General features: G+C 32.9%; 2 protein-coding genes across 2 annotated transcripts; one reads left to right on the forward strand and one right to left on the reverse strand.

Moving 5' to 3' along the window:
• Positions 1-1686: 1686 nt before the first annotated feature.
• LOC114316205 (CO(2)-response secreted protease) lies at positions 1687-6575 on the forward strand. The gene is made up of 11 exons (XM_082875120.1): positions 1687-1861; positions 2578-2684; positions 2828-2925; positions 3401-3553; positions 3768-3879; positions 4080-4620; positions 4708-4808; positions 4892-5134; positions 5238-5352; positions 5446-5659; positions 5874-6575. Exons 1-11 carry the CDS (start codon positions 1781-1783, stop codon positions 6428-6430), a joined length of 2322 nt encoding a protein of 773 aa, XP_082731246.1. The 5' UTR covers positions 1687-1780; the 3' UTR covers positions 6431-6575.
• Positions 6576-6713: 138 nt separating this feature from the next.
• LOC114316226 (peptidyl-prolyl cis-trans isomerase FKBP62-like) lies at positions 6714-12017 on the reverse strand. The gene is made up of 13 exons (XM_082875121.1): positions 11471-12017; positions 11267-11353; positions 10276-10536; positions 10107-10181; positions 9926-10006; positions 9644-9838; positions 9447-9533; positions 9169-9344; positions 8952-9074; positions 8574-8848; positions 8159-8280; positions 7906-8046; positions 6714-6922 (listed from the first exon to the last, which is right to left on the reverse strand). The coding sequence occupies exons 1-11, from the start codon at positions 11664-11666 to the stop codon at positions 8166-8168; spliced, it is 1671 nt and encodes a 556-aa protein (XP_082731247.1). The 5' UTR covers positions 11667-12017; the 3' UTR covers positions 6714-6922; positions 7906-8046; positions 8159-8165.
• Positions 12018-12814: the final 797 nt, after the last annotated feature.

The raw sequence follows: 12814 nt of genomic DNA on the forward strand, positions 1-12814 counted from the left end.
ATAAATAAACAAACAAACACACACAGCACTGAAAGTAGGTGGGACCCACTGCCATATTACTAGTGGCACCTCTAATTAGAGGTTCCAAGCATTTTTGGCTTCCTTGGCTCTTTTATGCTAGGAGTTTATTCTTAAGTGTGTTCCAATTATTTTCTCAAATATGTCACGTATTTTTATTCTTCGCAAATGTATTTGTAAATTTAATTTTTTTCTGTGATATTTCTAATTTTTTTATAAAGTGAAAAAAAATATTTAGAAATAATTTTTTTAATAGAATAGATAGTTGTAAAAATAAAATTAAAAAATTGATTAATGTTTACGAGATGACTCTTTGCAAAGAGAATTGAATTTTTAATTTTTTTAATTAAAAAATCACTTGCTCAACGGGATTTAAATGTATTGAAATTGATAATTATATTTACATTATATAATATTTTATTATTAAATAATAATATCACATATTATATTAAAATTTTCTCCTTAAAACGCAACATTTAGCTGGGCTAGCATGCATAGCCCCCAAAATCTAAAGTTTATATGGATGTCGAAATGAGCCATTTTTAAAGAATGTTTAAGTGAAGATTGATGAGTCCACAAAACAATCAAGTTGTCTTACAATAATCAATTCATATTATTTAACACTTCAACATGTGTTTCCATAGTGCTTTTAGTTGGCATGGAATAAGAAATTGAATTATAAGATGGCACTTACATTGAATTTTGTGCCATTCCATCGCAACCAAACACAAGATTGTGAGGGATGAGCTAGTTTGAATGATAATGATAACGCGGTTTTTGGAAATTTGATAAAAAGTTAATTTTTTAGTTTTTTATCAAGTTTTTTTTAAAAAGTTATAAAAAAATTATTAAAAAAATTAATTTTTTTGCTAAAAAGCTAACAAAAAATTCAAAAAATTAATTTTTTACCAATTTCTTAAAATACCCTACGTAAATCTTGTTGAAAAATAAGGGGAAAAATTAAATTAAATATCTAATCATTTAAAACTTGACCAAACTTACTCTCAATGTGTAAACTCAAACTCAATAATGTTCATATATATACAAAATTTTTAATAGTAGTCTAAACCGATACTGAAAGTACTACATATAAACTTACACCATATCGATAAGGTAATTTTGTAATTTTTATAACTTAAAAAAAAAAAATGTTTGTTAATGGAGGGCATCCAATTCTCAAACATGCATGTTACTCTCTTTTTCAGTATATATAATTAATTATATAGAAAGTGAACTATAATAGACAGGGGCGTACCTACATTATAGTATGTGAACCCACTAAAATTTGAGAGGTAATTGGAGTTGATTCACCATTTTAATTAATATTTTGTAATGTCATAGGATAACTCAAAAAATTAAATGATATTTTGAAATTTCATCAAATTGACCCTGCTAAATTGTTTAGTTGAAGAGAATACCTAATTTTAACATAAAAAAAATATTGAAAAAGTTTGCTAAAATGTTATTCTTATTGAAAATTTAATTCAAAATAAAAAAAATTAAATAGGATATATGTCTTTAGCTTTTTGGATTTTGGATTTTTTTTAGTAGCTTAATACTATAAATCCTAACTTTGCCGCTGATGCTTTTCTTCTCTTCTAAGCAAGTTTCCACAACTGAAAAATCAAAAGTTAAAAAAAATAATAATAATAATTAATATCTCCTTCAACTCAGCCTACAAATAGTTGGGTTAGTAAGCAACTCCTTTCATAATTTCTTCAACTTTACTCACTTGCAGGGGAGCAATTGAACCAAATATTTCATGGCTAGTCTCCACCAACTTTGCATGCTCTATCTATTTTGTCTTCTTATCTCTCCCATTGCATCTAACCAAATCCCCCAGGTAAACACACATGGTTTTCTAACTAAAAAAAAATAATAAAAAAAAGAGTAATTTGAAGATTTCTCAGAATTTTTTCTATCTTAAAGATGAAGATTTCCTCTCTTTTATTTCATTTGGTCACTAAGCAGAGCTTTCTCAGAATTTTTTTCCCTTTTTTTTAATAACAAAATTTCGTATTTATTTTAGATTTTGTTTGATAGATCTCTATAAATAAGTAACAAAATTATAAATTTTGTCCCCAAATTTTTTTTCCTTTGATCAAAAATTTCGAGATTTTAAAGTCCTGAAAAAAAAAAAAAAAAGAACACTTGACATGTCACTTGGTAATGTTATAGGCGCAACTCAAATTTTAGCAGATTAATGGCATTATGGTCTTTGGGTAGCACTTGAAACTCATATAAAGACTTGAGAAAAAATCTAGCAAAATCGATTATAGAATCGAATACAATCTTCTCATATGACGTGGGTTCTCACTTTTTTGTGGGTTCTGAACTCATGTGAGATAGTTGTGTTGTATTTGATTCTGTAATTAATTTATGTATATATAAAAAAAAAAATTGAAAAATTAGTGGTGTGTAAGTGCATGTTATGATTTGCCCTCTTTTATTTCATTTTTTTTTTTTTTTTTCAATGGCCACTAAGCAGAGCATTCTTACATTTTGGATATGCAAATTTGTATTTAATCACTACCTAGAGCTGTTAATATCATAATGCAGCCTTATGTCATATATATGGGGAGTTCAATAAATGGAAATGGAGGAGGCAATGCCACTGTTGCAGAGTTAGCAGCACGTCTGCAACTATTATCATCCATCATTCCAAGGTTGTTAAATCTTGTGATCTTTTTTCAATAACAAGAACTAAAATTTGACTATTAATCAACTGAATTTGAAGAAAAACACTAATTCTTTGTGATTTTTTTTCGCTTTTTTTTTTTTTTTTTTTTTTAAATTTTGTTATGGGCAGTCAAGAGAGTGAGAGAGTATCTCTACTCAATTTTTACAGTCACGCATTTAAGGGGTTCTCTGCAATGCTTACAGAGAATGAAGCTGCCTTACTATCTGGTAAATTAAATTCTCTTCTTTGTTCTGTTCTCTTCATGTTTAAGCTTCTTTCACATGAAGATGATTAGCTTAAATTATTAAATTACTTTCTCTTTTTTTTTTCTTTTTTTCTTTTTCTTTTTTTTTTTTTTTTTTGTACATATGAAGATGAATATAATTGCTACTCACGCAAAAAAAAAAAAAAAAGGGGGGGTAAATGGCACTATACCTCTTTTAAGGTGTGGATTAATATACATCAAACTCCACATATTTAATTACATTGAGAATACAGTTTTAATTGACATAAGAGTTTGTCTTATTTTCATTAGTAATTTGTTAGTTTTGTAAACGGAAAAATAATATGTTGTTATCTTTTTTACACTAAAATTTATATTTTACTTTGTTTATTGTTGTGTCTACACTATCTACATTAGTATGATTGCTCAAATGAGGTGATAATAGATTAATCAATTAATTCATGAAATTGTGAAAACAGGCCATGACGAAGTTGTATCGGTCTTCCCTGATCCTATACTTCAACTTCATACAACAAGATCTTGGGACTTCTTGGATTCAGAATCTGGCATTCGATCATCACACAAATATCAACACATAACAAGCGATGTCATAATTGGAGTGATAGACACAGGTAATAATACCTTCTATACTGTTTTTGCATTTCCACGTATTTATAATTTTCACTTATATACGATATACTAATACTAATGTCTAAGCATCATGGGTTTTTTTATTATTAAGTGTTGCTAATCTAAATTTGAAACTAATGCTAGATATATTGTTGTTAATGTTAGGTACTTGTGGACTACTTTTTTCTTTCTAATTTGATTATATTTACTTTTTAGGCATATGGCCTGAGTCTCCAAGTTTCAATGATGATGGCATTGGAGAAATCCCTTCAAGATGGAAAGGAATTTGCATGGAAGGACCGGACTTTAACAAGTCTAGCTGTAATAGGTAATTATACATCCTTTTTTTCCCCAGGTGATAGTGCCAAACCAAATTAAGCCTTGTATCCCAATCAAGTGAAGCTGGTTATATGGATCTTTTTTCGCCATTCTGCTCTATCAGAATACCCTTATAATAAGTTCAAGTTAGACTAACGCGGCTATTGATAAAAATTGTAAGATATTTTTTATGATCTTGGTCTGTAACAGGAAGATAATAGGAGCCAGATACTACAACATCCAAGATTTCTCAATCCAACCAAACTCTGATCTTAAAAAGACTCGTCACATCACTGGCTCACCGAGAGATTTTAATGGCCATGGAACTCATGCAACATCTATTGCAGCTGGTATAACAGTACCAAATGCTAATTACTATGGCCTAGCAAAGGGTATAGCAAGAGGTGGCTCACCTTCCGCTAGGATTGCTAGTTACAAGGCTTGCTCAAAGGATGGTTGTTCTGGTTCAGTCATACTCAAAGCCATTGATGATGCAATTAAAGATGGAGTTGATATAATCTCAATTTCCATTGGAATGAATTATCAATCAGACCTTTTGCATGATACTATAGCCATTGGAGCCTTTCATGCTGAACAAATGGGAGTTATGGTAGTTTGTTCTGGAGGGAACGATGGACCTTCTCCGTTTACTGTCGTCAATTCTGCCCCGTGGATGTTTACTGTTGCAGCTTCTACTATTGATCGCGATTTCAAGTCGACCATAGTTCTTGGAAATGGGAAAATTTTCCAAGTATGATGATATGAATCCATTTTTTTTCTTCTTTATGTTTTGATGGATTCAATGATGTTAAATTTCATATGTATTTGCATCTTTTAGGGATCTGGAATTAATTTCTCAAACCTCACTCGCTCAAAGACTTATCCTCTAGCATTTGCAGAAGAAGTTGCTTCTGATTTTGCACCATTATCAGATGCCAGGTATCAGTAAAATGTAATCTAATTTATCTTCTTATTTAACACCATTTGTGGAGAAATAATTTGTTGATCATTTGAAAATGCAGGAACTGCTATCCGGGATCTCTAAATTCAACAAAAGTAGCAGGAAAAATAATTGTCTGCACATATACTGAAGGAGCTATACCAAGGTCAATCAAAAAATTAGTGGTTGAAGGTGACAAAGCCGAAGGACTAATTTTGATCGATGAAGCTGAGAAAGATTTACCATTCAATTCAGGAATCTTCCCATTTTCTGAAGTTGGGAATATTGTAGGGTCTCAAATTCTGAATTACATTAACTCTACCAAGTGAGTTATTATTTTTAATCATACTTATTTATAAAATCATTATTCTTGCTTACCTTTCTTTTTAAAGAATCTATATCGACAAATTTTATAACCATCGATTTAGGAACCCAACTGCAACCATACTTCCAACAACTGAAATTCGAAAGTGCACACCAGCTCCTGTTGTTGCTTATTTCTCATCAAGGGGTCCCGGATGGCTTACACAAAACATTCTTAAGGTCAAATTTGTCACCTATCGTTTTTTTTTTCTGTTTTTTGTTTCTTTGATTGGCCACAATAAGGTTAAACCTTAATAACTGTTTGTTCTTTAGCCAGATATAATGGCTCCGGGTGTTGCAATTTTGGCGGCAACGATGCCAAACAAGGAAGATGGAAGTGTTCCAATAGGAAAGGCACCATCATTGTTTGATTTAAGATCTGGAACATCGATGGCTTGCCCACATGTCAGCGGGGCTGCTGCATTTATTAAATCGGTGCATCATAGATGGAGTTCCTCCATGATCAAATCGGCACTTATGACAACAGGTACATAGTTGTTGCCAAAAAAAAAAACCTATTTCATGTAATGCCAAATCATTTTTGAGTATTTTTCTAATTGCTATTAGCTAAATAATGAAACTGACAACTACATTTATTAGTGTATAATTCAAAACTTATTTCTTAGTCCCCATTTTCAATTTTCATGTTAATTCAAATACGGATTAAATTGAAACAATTTCCTGTGTTTTGGATTTTGCAGGTGTTGTGCCCAATAACATTGGAAGACCTTTGACAAATAGCTCGAATCAGATTGCAAATCCACTTGAAATGGGCGTCGGAGAAATAAACCCAATCAAAGCTCTTAATCCTGGCTTAGTATTCGAAGCCACCTTAAAAGATTACTTAAATTTTCTCTGTTATTATGGAATTTCACAGAAAATGATAAGATTAATCTCAAAGACAAACTTTAGCTGTCCAAAAGACTCTAACCAGGATCTAATCTCCAACATTAATTACCCATCGATTTCCATAGGCAAACTCAATAGACTTCAAGGGTTCAAAATTGTTGAAAGAACCATAACCAATGTAGGATCTCCAAATTCCTCCTATGTTTCCTCCATCGATGCTCCACCATGTTTGGTAGTAAAGGTGTCTCCGAAAAATATTGATTTCGCCAAAGCGGCTTCAACAAGAGCATCATTTAAAATCTCGTTTCAAAGCAAAGAAGAAGCTTCAAGGGGTTACAAGTTTGGAGCTATCACATGGTCTGATGGTCGGCATGATGTTCGAATAGTATTTGCAGTGAATATTGAATAATTGGAATTGTTGCTCCAAGGAGTTATTGACAACTTTCAAACCATTTTATTTTAAAGGAATTATATCTACTAGTGATTTTGACTAGTATCTTTTATTCTTTTAGGTAATCATGTGAACAATAGTAAATTTGAGTATTTTGATGCAACATTCTCATTTACTCTTTGACCCTATTTTAATCAAATCTTATAAACATTATGCTTTCGAGGTATCATAAATTATATTCTCAACCTCCTCTAATAAATAATTACATTAAAAAATCAAATTTTCAACAAAGGAACACATATTAACTTAAATCGAATCAAATTCATAGATAGTAAAAAGTGTACATACATCCCACCTTTAAATTTGACTCAAGTCAGTTATTTTATAACAGATTTCATCATGACCCAGTAATTGATGGACCAGCTCAAAGCAATTAGTATCCTAAAGAAATTTGACACACAACCATACTTCTACATAGTAGAAATCACGCGACTACTCTATACTTTCCACCTCTATTATCAGAATCTTACGATTCGCGATTCGATTCACGATTCGATACGCAATTTTTGCAAAATCGATACGAATCTATGAGTGAATCTATTTTGGAAATGAATCTCTAGTGAATCGCACGATTCACAATCGATTCACGATTCGATTCACTTTTTACGATTCATGCAATTTTTGAAATTATTGTGTTCGACATATTTTCGACTCATTTTTTCCATCTTTTTAGTGAAAATGACATAATACAACTTCTAATAGTATTTATTACCAAAATAACCAACATATATATATGATTTGTTATTATTTTAGTGATCATGGAGTTTTTTATAGGATCCAATCAGATTCAGTCAAACCTAACATATTTTTAACGTTTCTTCTCATTTTTGTCCCCTTCAAAAAATTGTAATATATCTTCTAAAGATGTTTAAGATTAGAGTTACACTATGAATTATCTATTACTATTTTAATAAATTGAATACTAGATGTGTGAGGTCAGTTATACCTGTTAAAATGTTTTAGGCTTTAAAATAAAATATCTAAATAATTCTTTCTTATTATTTGCTCACTCTTACTTAGAAAAGTATATATACTTATTGTCCAAATATCAATATCGTTGTTAACTATTGTTACTTTAGAAATTAATAGTTTCTATTTGGTTATTACCTTTATTAAGAATGGTTGATAAAAAAATCTAAAAAAAAAAAAAGAAAAGAAAAGATAAGATGGTGATTTTACATAGGAACCTTTGTTAACTTCTTACCTATTAAATTACGTGATTATCATTCAAAATAACATTTTTGTTGATTTAAGTCTAAATATTTTATATTCATAAGATACATTTAATATCTAAATGTGTAGATATATGTTTTTAAGTGATTTAGAAAAAGTGACTGAATCTTTACGATTCACGATTCGATTCGATTCGCGATTCGATACGAGATCATTTCGATTCACGATATGAATCCCGATTTGACAACTATGCTTTCCACACACACACTTCACTTCTATATTTTCACCACATATGAGAGAGAGCAACCATTTTAGGACACTTTAACTAGACACCAGCTACATCATTATTATGCCTTGCTATCTATGGTCATGGGCACTGCTTCCTGCTTTGCTGCTGCATTCTGCATTTTAAAACATGTGAATCAGTAAAAGAGCAACAACAGAAGCTCTTTAAACTCACAATGCTTTACCTCTATCCTACAAGATAAGCCACTAGGGTACAAAACCACTTACAGTTGTTTTAATTTGCTCTAGTTTGTTCTGTCTTTGCAAACATGTTGCCATAGAATTGGGCATCCTTCTTGTTGTACTCCTTTACTTTCTCCTTCAAAATCTTGTACTCAAGTTTCACATCCCTACAGCACATACCCCAATATATCATCTCCTAAACATAAATATATATTTAAATAAACAAAAAAAACCGATAGTTGATCTGGATTTAGTTCCTAGGTGGGCAAATTTCATAGATTTTGGTCTGGGTTTGGTTATTTCTAATTCCATTCCACGTGGGTTAATGTACATTGATTAACATATTGCGGTCTTCCAGTTCCAACTCAACTTCCCCGCATAATTCCCACTTAATTCATGCGCCTATTTTTGGACTAGCAGAGAAAAAGATTAGATTTTCCATTTGTAAGGGAAAACATACCTGTTATCAGGGTCAATTTCAAGTGCTTTCTTTATATCTATTTCTGCCAAATCCAAATCAACAAGTTGGATGTATGCCTGTGCCCTCCTGTAAAGTGCTTTCACATTCCTACCGTCAATTTTCAAGACCTTAGTGCAGAGCTTCTCCGCTTGCTTGTAGTCTTTTAGTTTCAACTTGCAAGCGGCATTGTTCAAATTGCAAGTAACTTTGAGCACCTTTGCCTGTTGCTTCTCCTCATCACTATATGTGGAGTCATATTCAACGAATTTCACAGCCTGTGGCTCAGAAGGGAAAAAAAGGGTTATCAGGAAGATCAGACGCAAGAAAACGAATAAACTTATCACAGGCAACCAAAATTAATTAATCACAAAATAACACCTTTTCATATCTCTTTGAGGCTCTCTCGTATTTGCCAGCCTTGAACAATGCATTCCCTTCTTCTTTCTTCTTTCCAGCAGCTTCAACCTTCTCCTGTGTACTCATTTCCCAAGATTCTTTTTCCTATAGTTGCAAGTTTTTTAAGCACTAGTGTTAGTCCCACTTAATCCACATAAAAAACAAATCAGATAGGGGAAGTATTTAATTTCACACTAACCTTCACAAAGGAGACCATCTCAATCTCGTAATGCACAGTGGAATTGGCAGGTGTAACAGCTAATTCATGGTGTGATGCGGATGAACCAAAAGCATAATCTGGATGAATTGTTACAAGCGCAATCTCTCCCTTCTTCATTGTTTTGACAGATTTATCAAGTCCATCAATAACTTGTTCTGTTCAAAATTCAATCCCAAGTCAAGCTTAGAATGATTTAGAAAACAAGAAACTCAAAAATCTTCAAAAAATGATAATATAGCCAAGATTATGCTAATTACCTTCATCTATTTTGAATTCAAATGGCTCCTCATCATGTCCCTTCTTCAGAAAGACAGTCCCGTCTTGCAGCTTCCCAATCAGTTTTACTGTCCCACAACAGAAAGGTAGAATATAAAATTATAGGACTGCCCAATCTCTAACATGAAGCAAATAATAAATTATTTTATTATGTTTTTTGTCCACATAAATTAGTTACCTTGAACAACTGCTCCATCATTTGGACGCTCATATCCCTCTCCTTCCTTCAATATTTTCTTTAAAACCTTCTTATCATTGGTAATTTCTGAAACAACTTTCCATGAAACCAATTCAAGATTTATCTGAAGAGTGGCATTTGGTGGCACGGCACATTCCTCACCAGTTGCTGGTCTGCCCTTCTCCCCAAATGCATCTGTGGCAATTTACAAAGATTAATGAAAATTTAACACCATATTACTTATCATAGCAGAGGTTCAAGCGATATGTTAAGTGAACTTACATTGTGGCTTCACTGTCAGATGGACCTTTTCACCCTTTTTCATTGTTTTCACAGCTTTCGACAAGGCAGGACAGAAATACCCTGCACAAAGGATCACCATGTCAAGAAATACTGGAAAATAACCTATAAACCAAGAAGATAAAAGAAAAACGATATTAAAACAAATTTCAACAATACAAACCATTTCCAACAGTGAATTCCACCCCATCAGATTTTGACACAAGTGTTCCATCCTCAAGCCGAGCTTCATACTTAACTGCAAGAATGAACATGAGGTTGCACAAGATGTCAATAATTCAATGTTATCTAGTTAAACAAGATACAAAAAAAATAATAGATAGAACATATACCAAATACTTCATCCAGATCTTTGGGATTCTGCCACTGCTCTCCTTCGTTGAGTATCTTCTTAATTATCCCTCCATCCTTGCAGATGTCCTTGACACTAGTCCAAGATAGCAACTCAACATCAAATTGAAGGGTTGCATTAGGAGGAATAGTTGGTGGGGATCCAGACTCACCATAAGCCAGCTCGGGAGGTATCGTGAAGATGGCTTGTTCACCTTTCTTCATAGATTTGATACCTTCATCCCATCCTTTTATCACTTGTCCTGAAATACAAAGAAAGGGTTAGCATTACACAATTTACACCATTTCCCTAGTCTCTTCGAGACAAGGGAACTCCAAATTTTAAGGGGAGTCTTCAGGTCTGTTTAGTGCATCTCATAGCATGCTGAAAATTGGTAATCAGAAACCAAAATCTAAACGCATCTCTCTCCCCCAAAACTCTAATTTCAGGAACATGACAACTTTATACAATAGCAATAACAACTCTAGTATCATTTATTCATACATGTTTGACATGTATGTGAATGTATTTCTCATCGCCTATCCGAAGAGGTAACAGCAAAAGCTATGCTCCCCACGGCAGCAGGATACGAGAACGTCTCCCACTGACAGCAGGATGCTCCCAATAAGGGGAGTCTCAATCACTATTATCAAAGGGGACTTAATCTACGATGATTTATTATTGGAATTTACGAAAATTGAAATGTTCACTCCAAATTATCATCATCGTCACAAAAATGAAAATTTTTTTTTCTAAATGCAATCAACAAATTTTACATTTTCATGATATTGGTAATTTCTTCTCGAACACAGAATTATCTAATATAAACACGTTTCATTCAATGCTAATATTGGTAATTTATTTACTGATTCAAAACCAAATGATATATAGATGTACAACAAAGCCCAGAAGATCATGTTGATCTTGACTATTAAACAAACATATTCATAACAACATATCGAATTAAATCTCAATAGCTAAAAAAAGAGTACCTTGGCCGAGAGTGAACTTGAATGGTGTCCCCCTTTCGCGGCTCGAATCGAACTGGGTGCCATCAAGCAAACTACCAGTGTAATGAACTGCAAAATCAACATCGACCCATTAACACAAATGCCCCCAATTCATCTACCTCATGACAATTACACAATTCAATCAAAAATCGATAACGAAATGAACCAATTGATCAATGTACGTACCTTCGACCTCGTCGCCTTTGGTAGGCGTGTCCCTACCTTCACCTTCCTTGAGAAGCTTCTTCTTCAACCCATCCTTTCCAATTTCCTTCTCTTCCCCAACCTTGTGAACTGGGTTCCCCTCAGGAAGGTCCATCTCCATGTCGTCATTGTTGGTGTTCATTTGCCCAGCAGTTGGAAATTCGAAATCGTCGTCCATGTATCAGAGAACGCTGAAATGGGTTTGCAGAGAGTCAGAGATCACAAAGCTTGAGAGAAACGGGATAGCGTGAGATTTGCAGGTGTGAAGGAGGTTGTCTATGGAGGAGCTTTTATGGAGAGCGAGAGAGAGAGAGAGAGAGAGAGAGAATCTAGATAGTTCTATGGAAAAATCAAAGGCAATGATGAAGAGGGAGGGTTGAGTTGGAGAATCCAGAGAGTTCTACAAACAATTTTATACATTTTTACATGAATAATAGGTACGTATATCTCTATAGAAGCGTAGATGGTTCCAGATAACTGACGCAGGGCAGCGTAAGAACTGGCCAAACGGCCTCCCACTGTGGATGCCGATGCCGCTCACTGTGGGACACGTATATATTTACCCCAGTCCACGTAGGGCAGCAAACGGATCAGTCAATTAGAGTTTTGCTGATTTGGCTGATTTATTTGTCAAACTCGGAAGTTGTTATTTTACACCAAGGATAGTGTTTTTTTTTTTTTAAGTTTTTTAAAGTGATGTATTGTGTGAATGAGATTTAATACTGAAAAATTGATGTGACTTGTTATTAAATCTCAACCACACAATATATCACTCTAGAAAATTTTAGGAAAAAAAAACTCTAGAGGATCCTTGCTCGTTATTTTAATAGCTTATTGAGTAAATTGTGTAAGTAGTTCCTATATTTTCTATGATGTGTTAATTTAATTTTTGTAGTTGTAATTTGTTTGATTTTGTTTTTTAATTTAATGGATTGTGTTATTTTAATCTAATAAATAATGGTTGTTAAGGCATTGTTTGGGAACTTGGTTTGGGGCTAAAATAGTCACAAAAAACAAAATAGACTATTTTAACCATTACAAACAAAATATCACATCCAATTCACAATCATTACATTCTTTCTTCACAAAAAAAGTCAAAAAAGTCAAAAAACTCTTCCCAAACCAAGCTTTTTAGTCCAGGCTAAAATAGTCAAAAAAGCCAAAAAGCCAACCCACTTCCCAAACCAACCCTAAATTAATTTAACGGAATGTCAAATAATGTGTCAATTTGATCCCTGTATTTTACACGATGTATAAATTTGGCCCCCTGTAGTTTCAATTTTCTCGATTTTGACAGGGACTAAATTGACACATTGTGAAAAATAT

This window comes from Camellia sinensis, chromosome 6 (genome assembly GCF_055761805.1).
Source record: "Camellia sinensis isolate YWXY chromosome 6, ASM5576180v1, whole genome shotgun sequence".
NCBI lineage: Eukaryota > Viridiplantae > Streptophyta > Magnoliopsida > Ericales > Theaceae > Camellia > Camellia sinensis.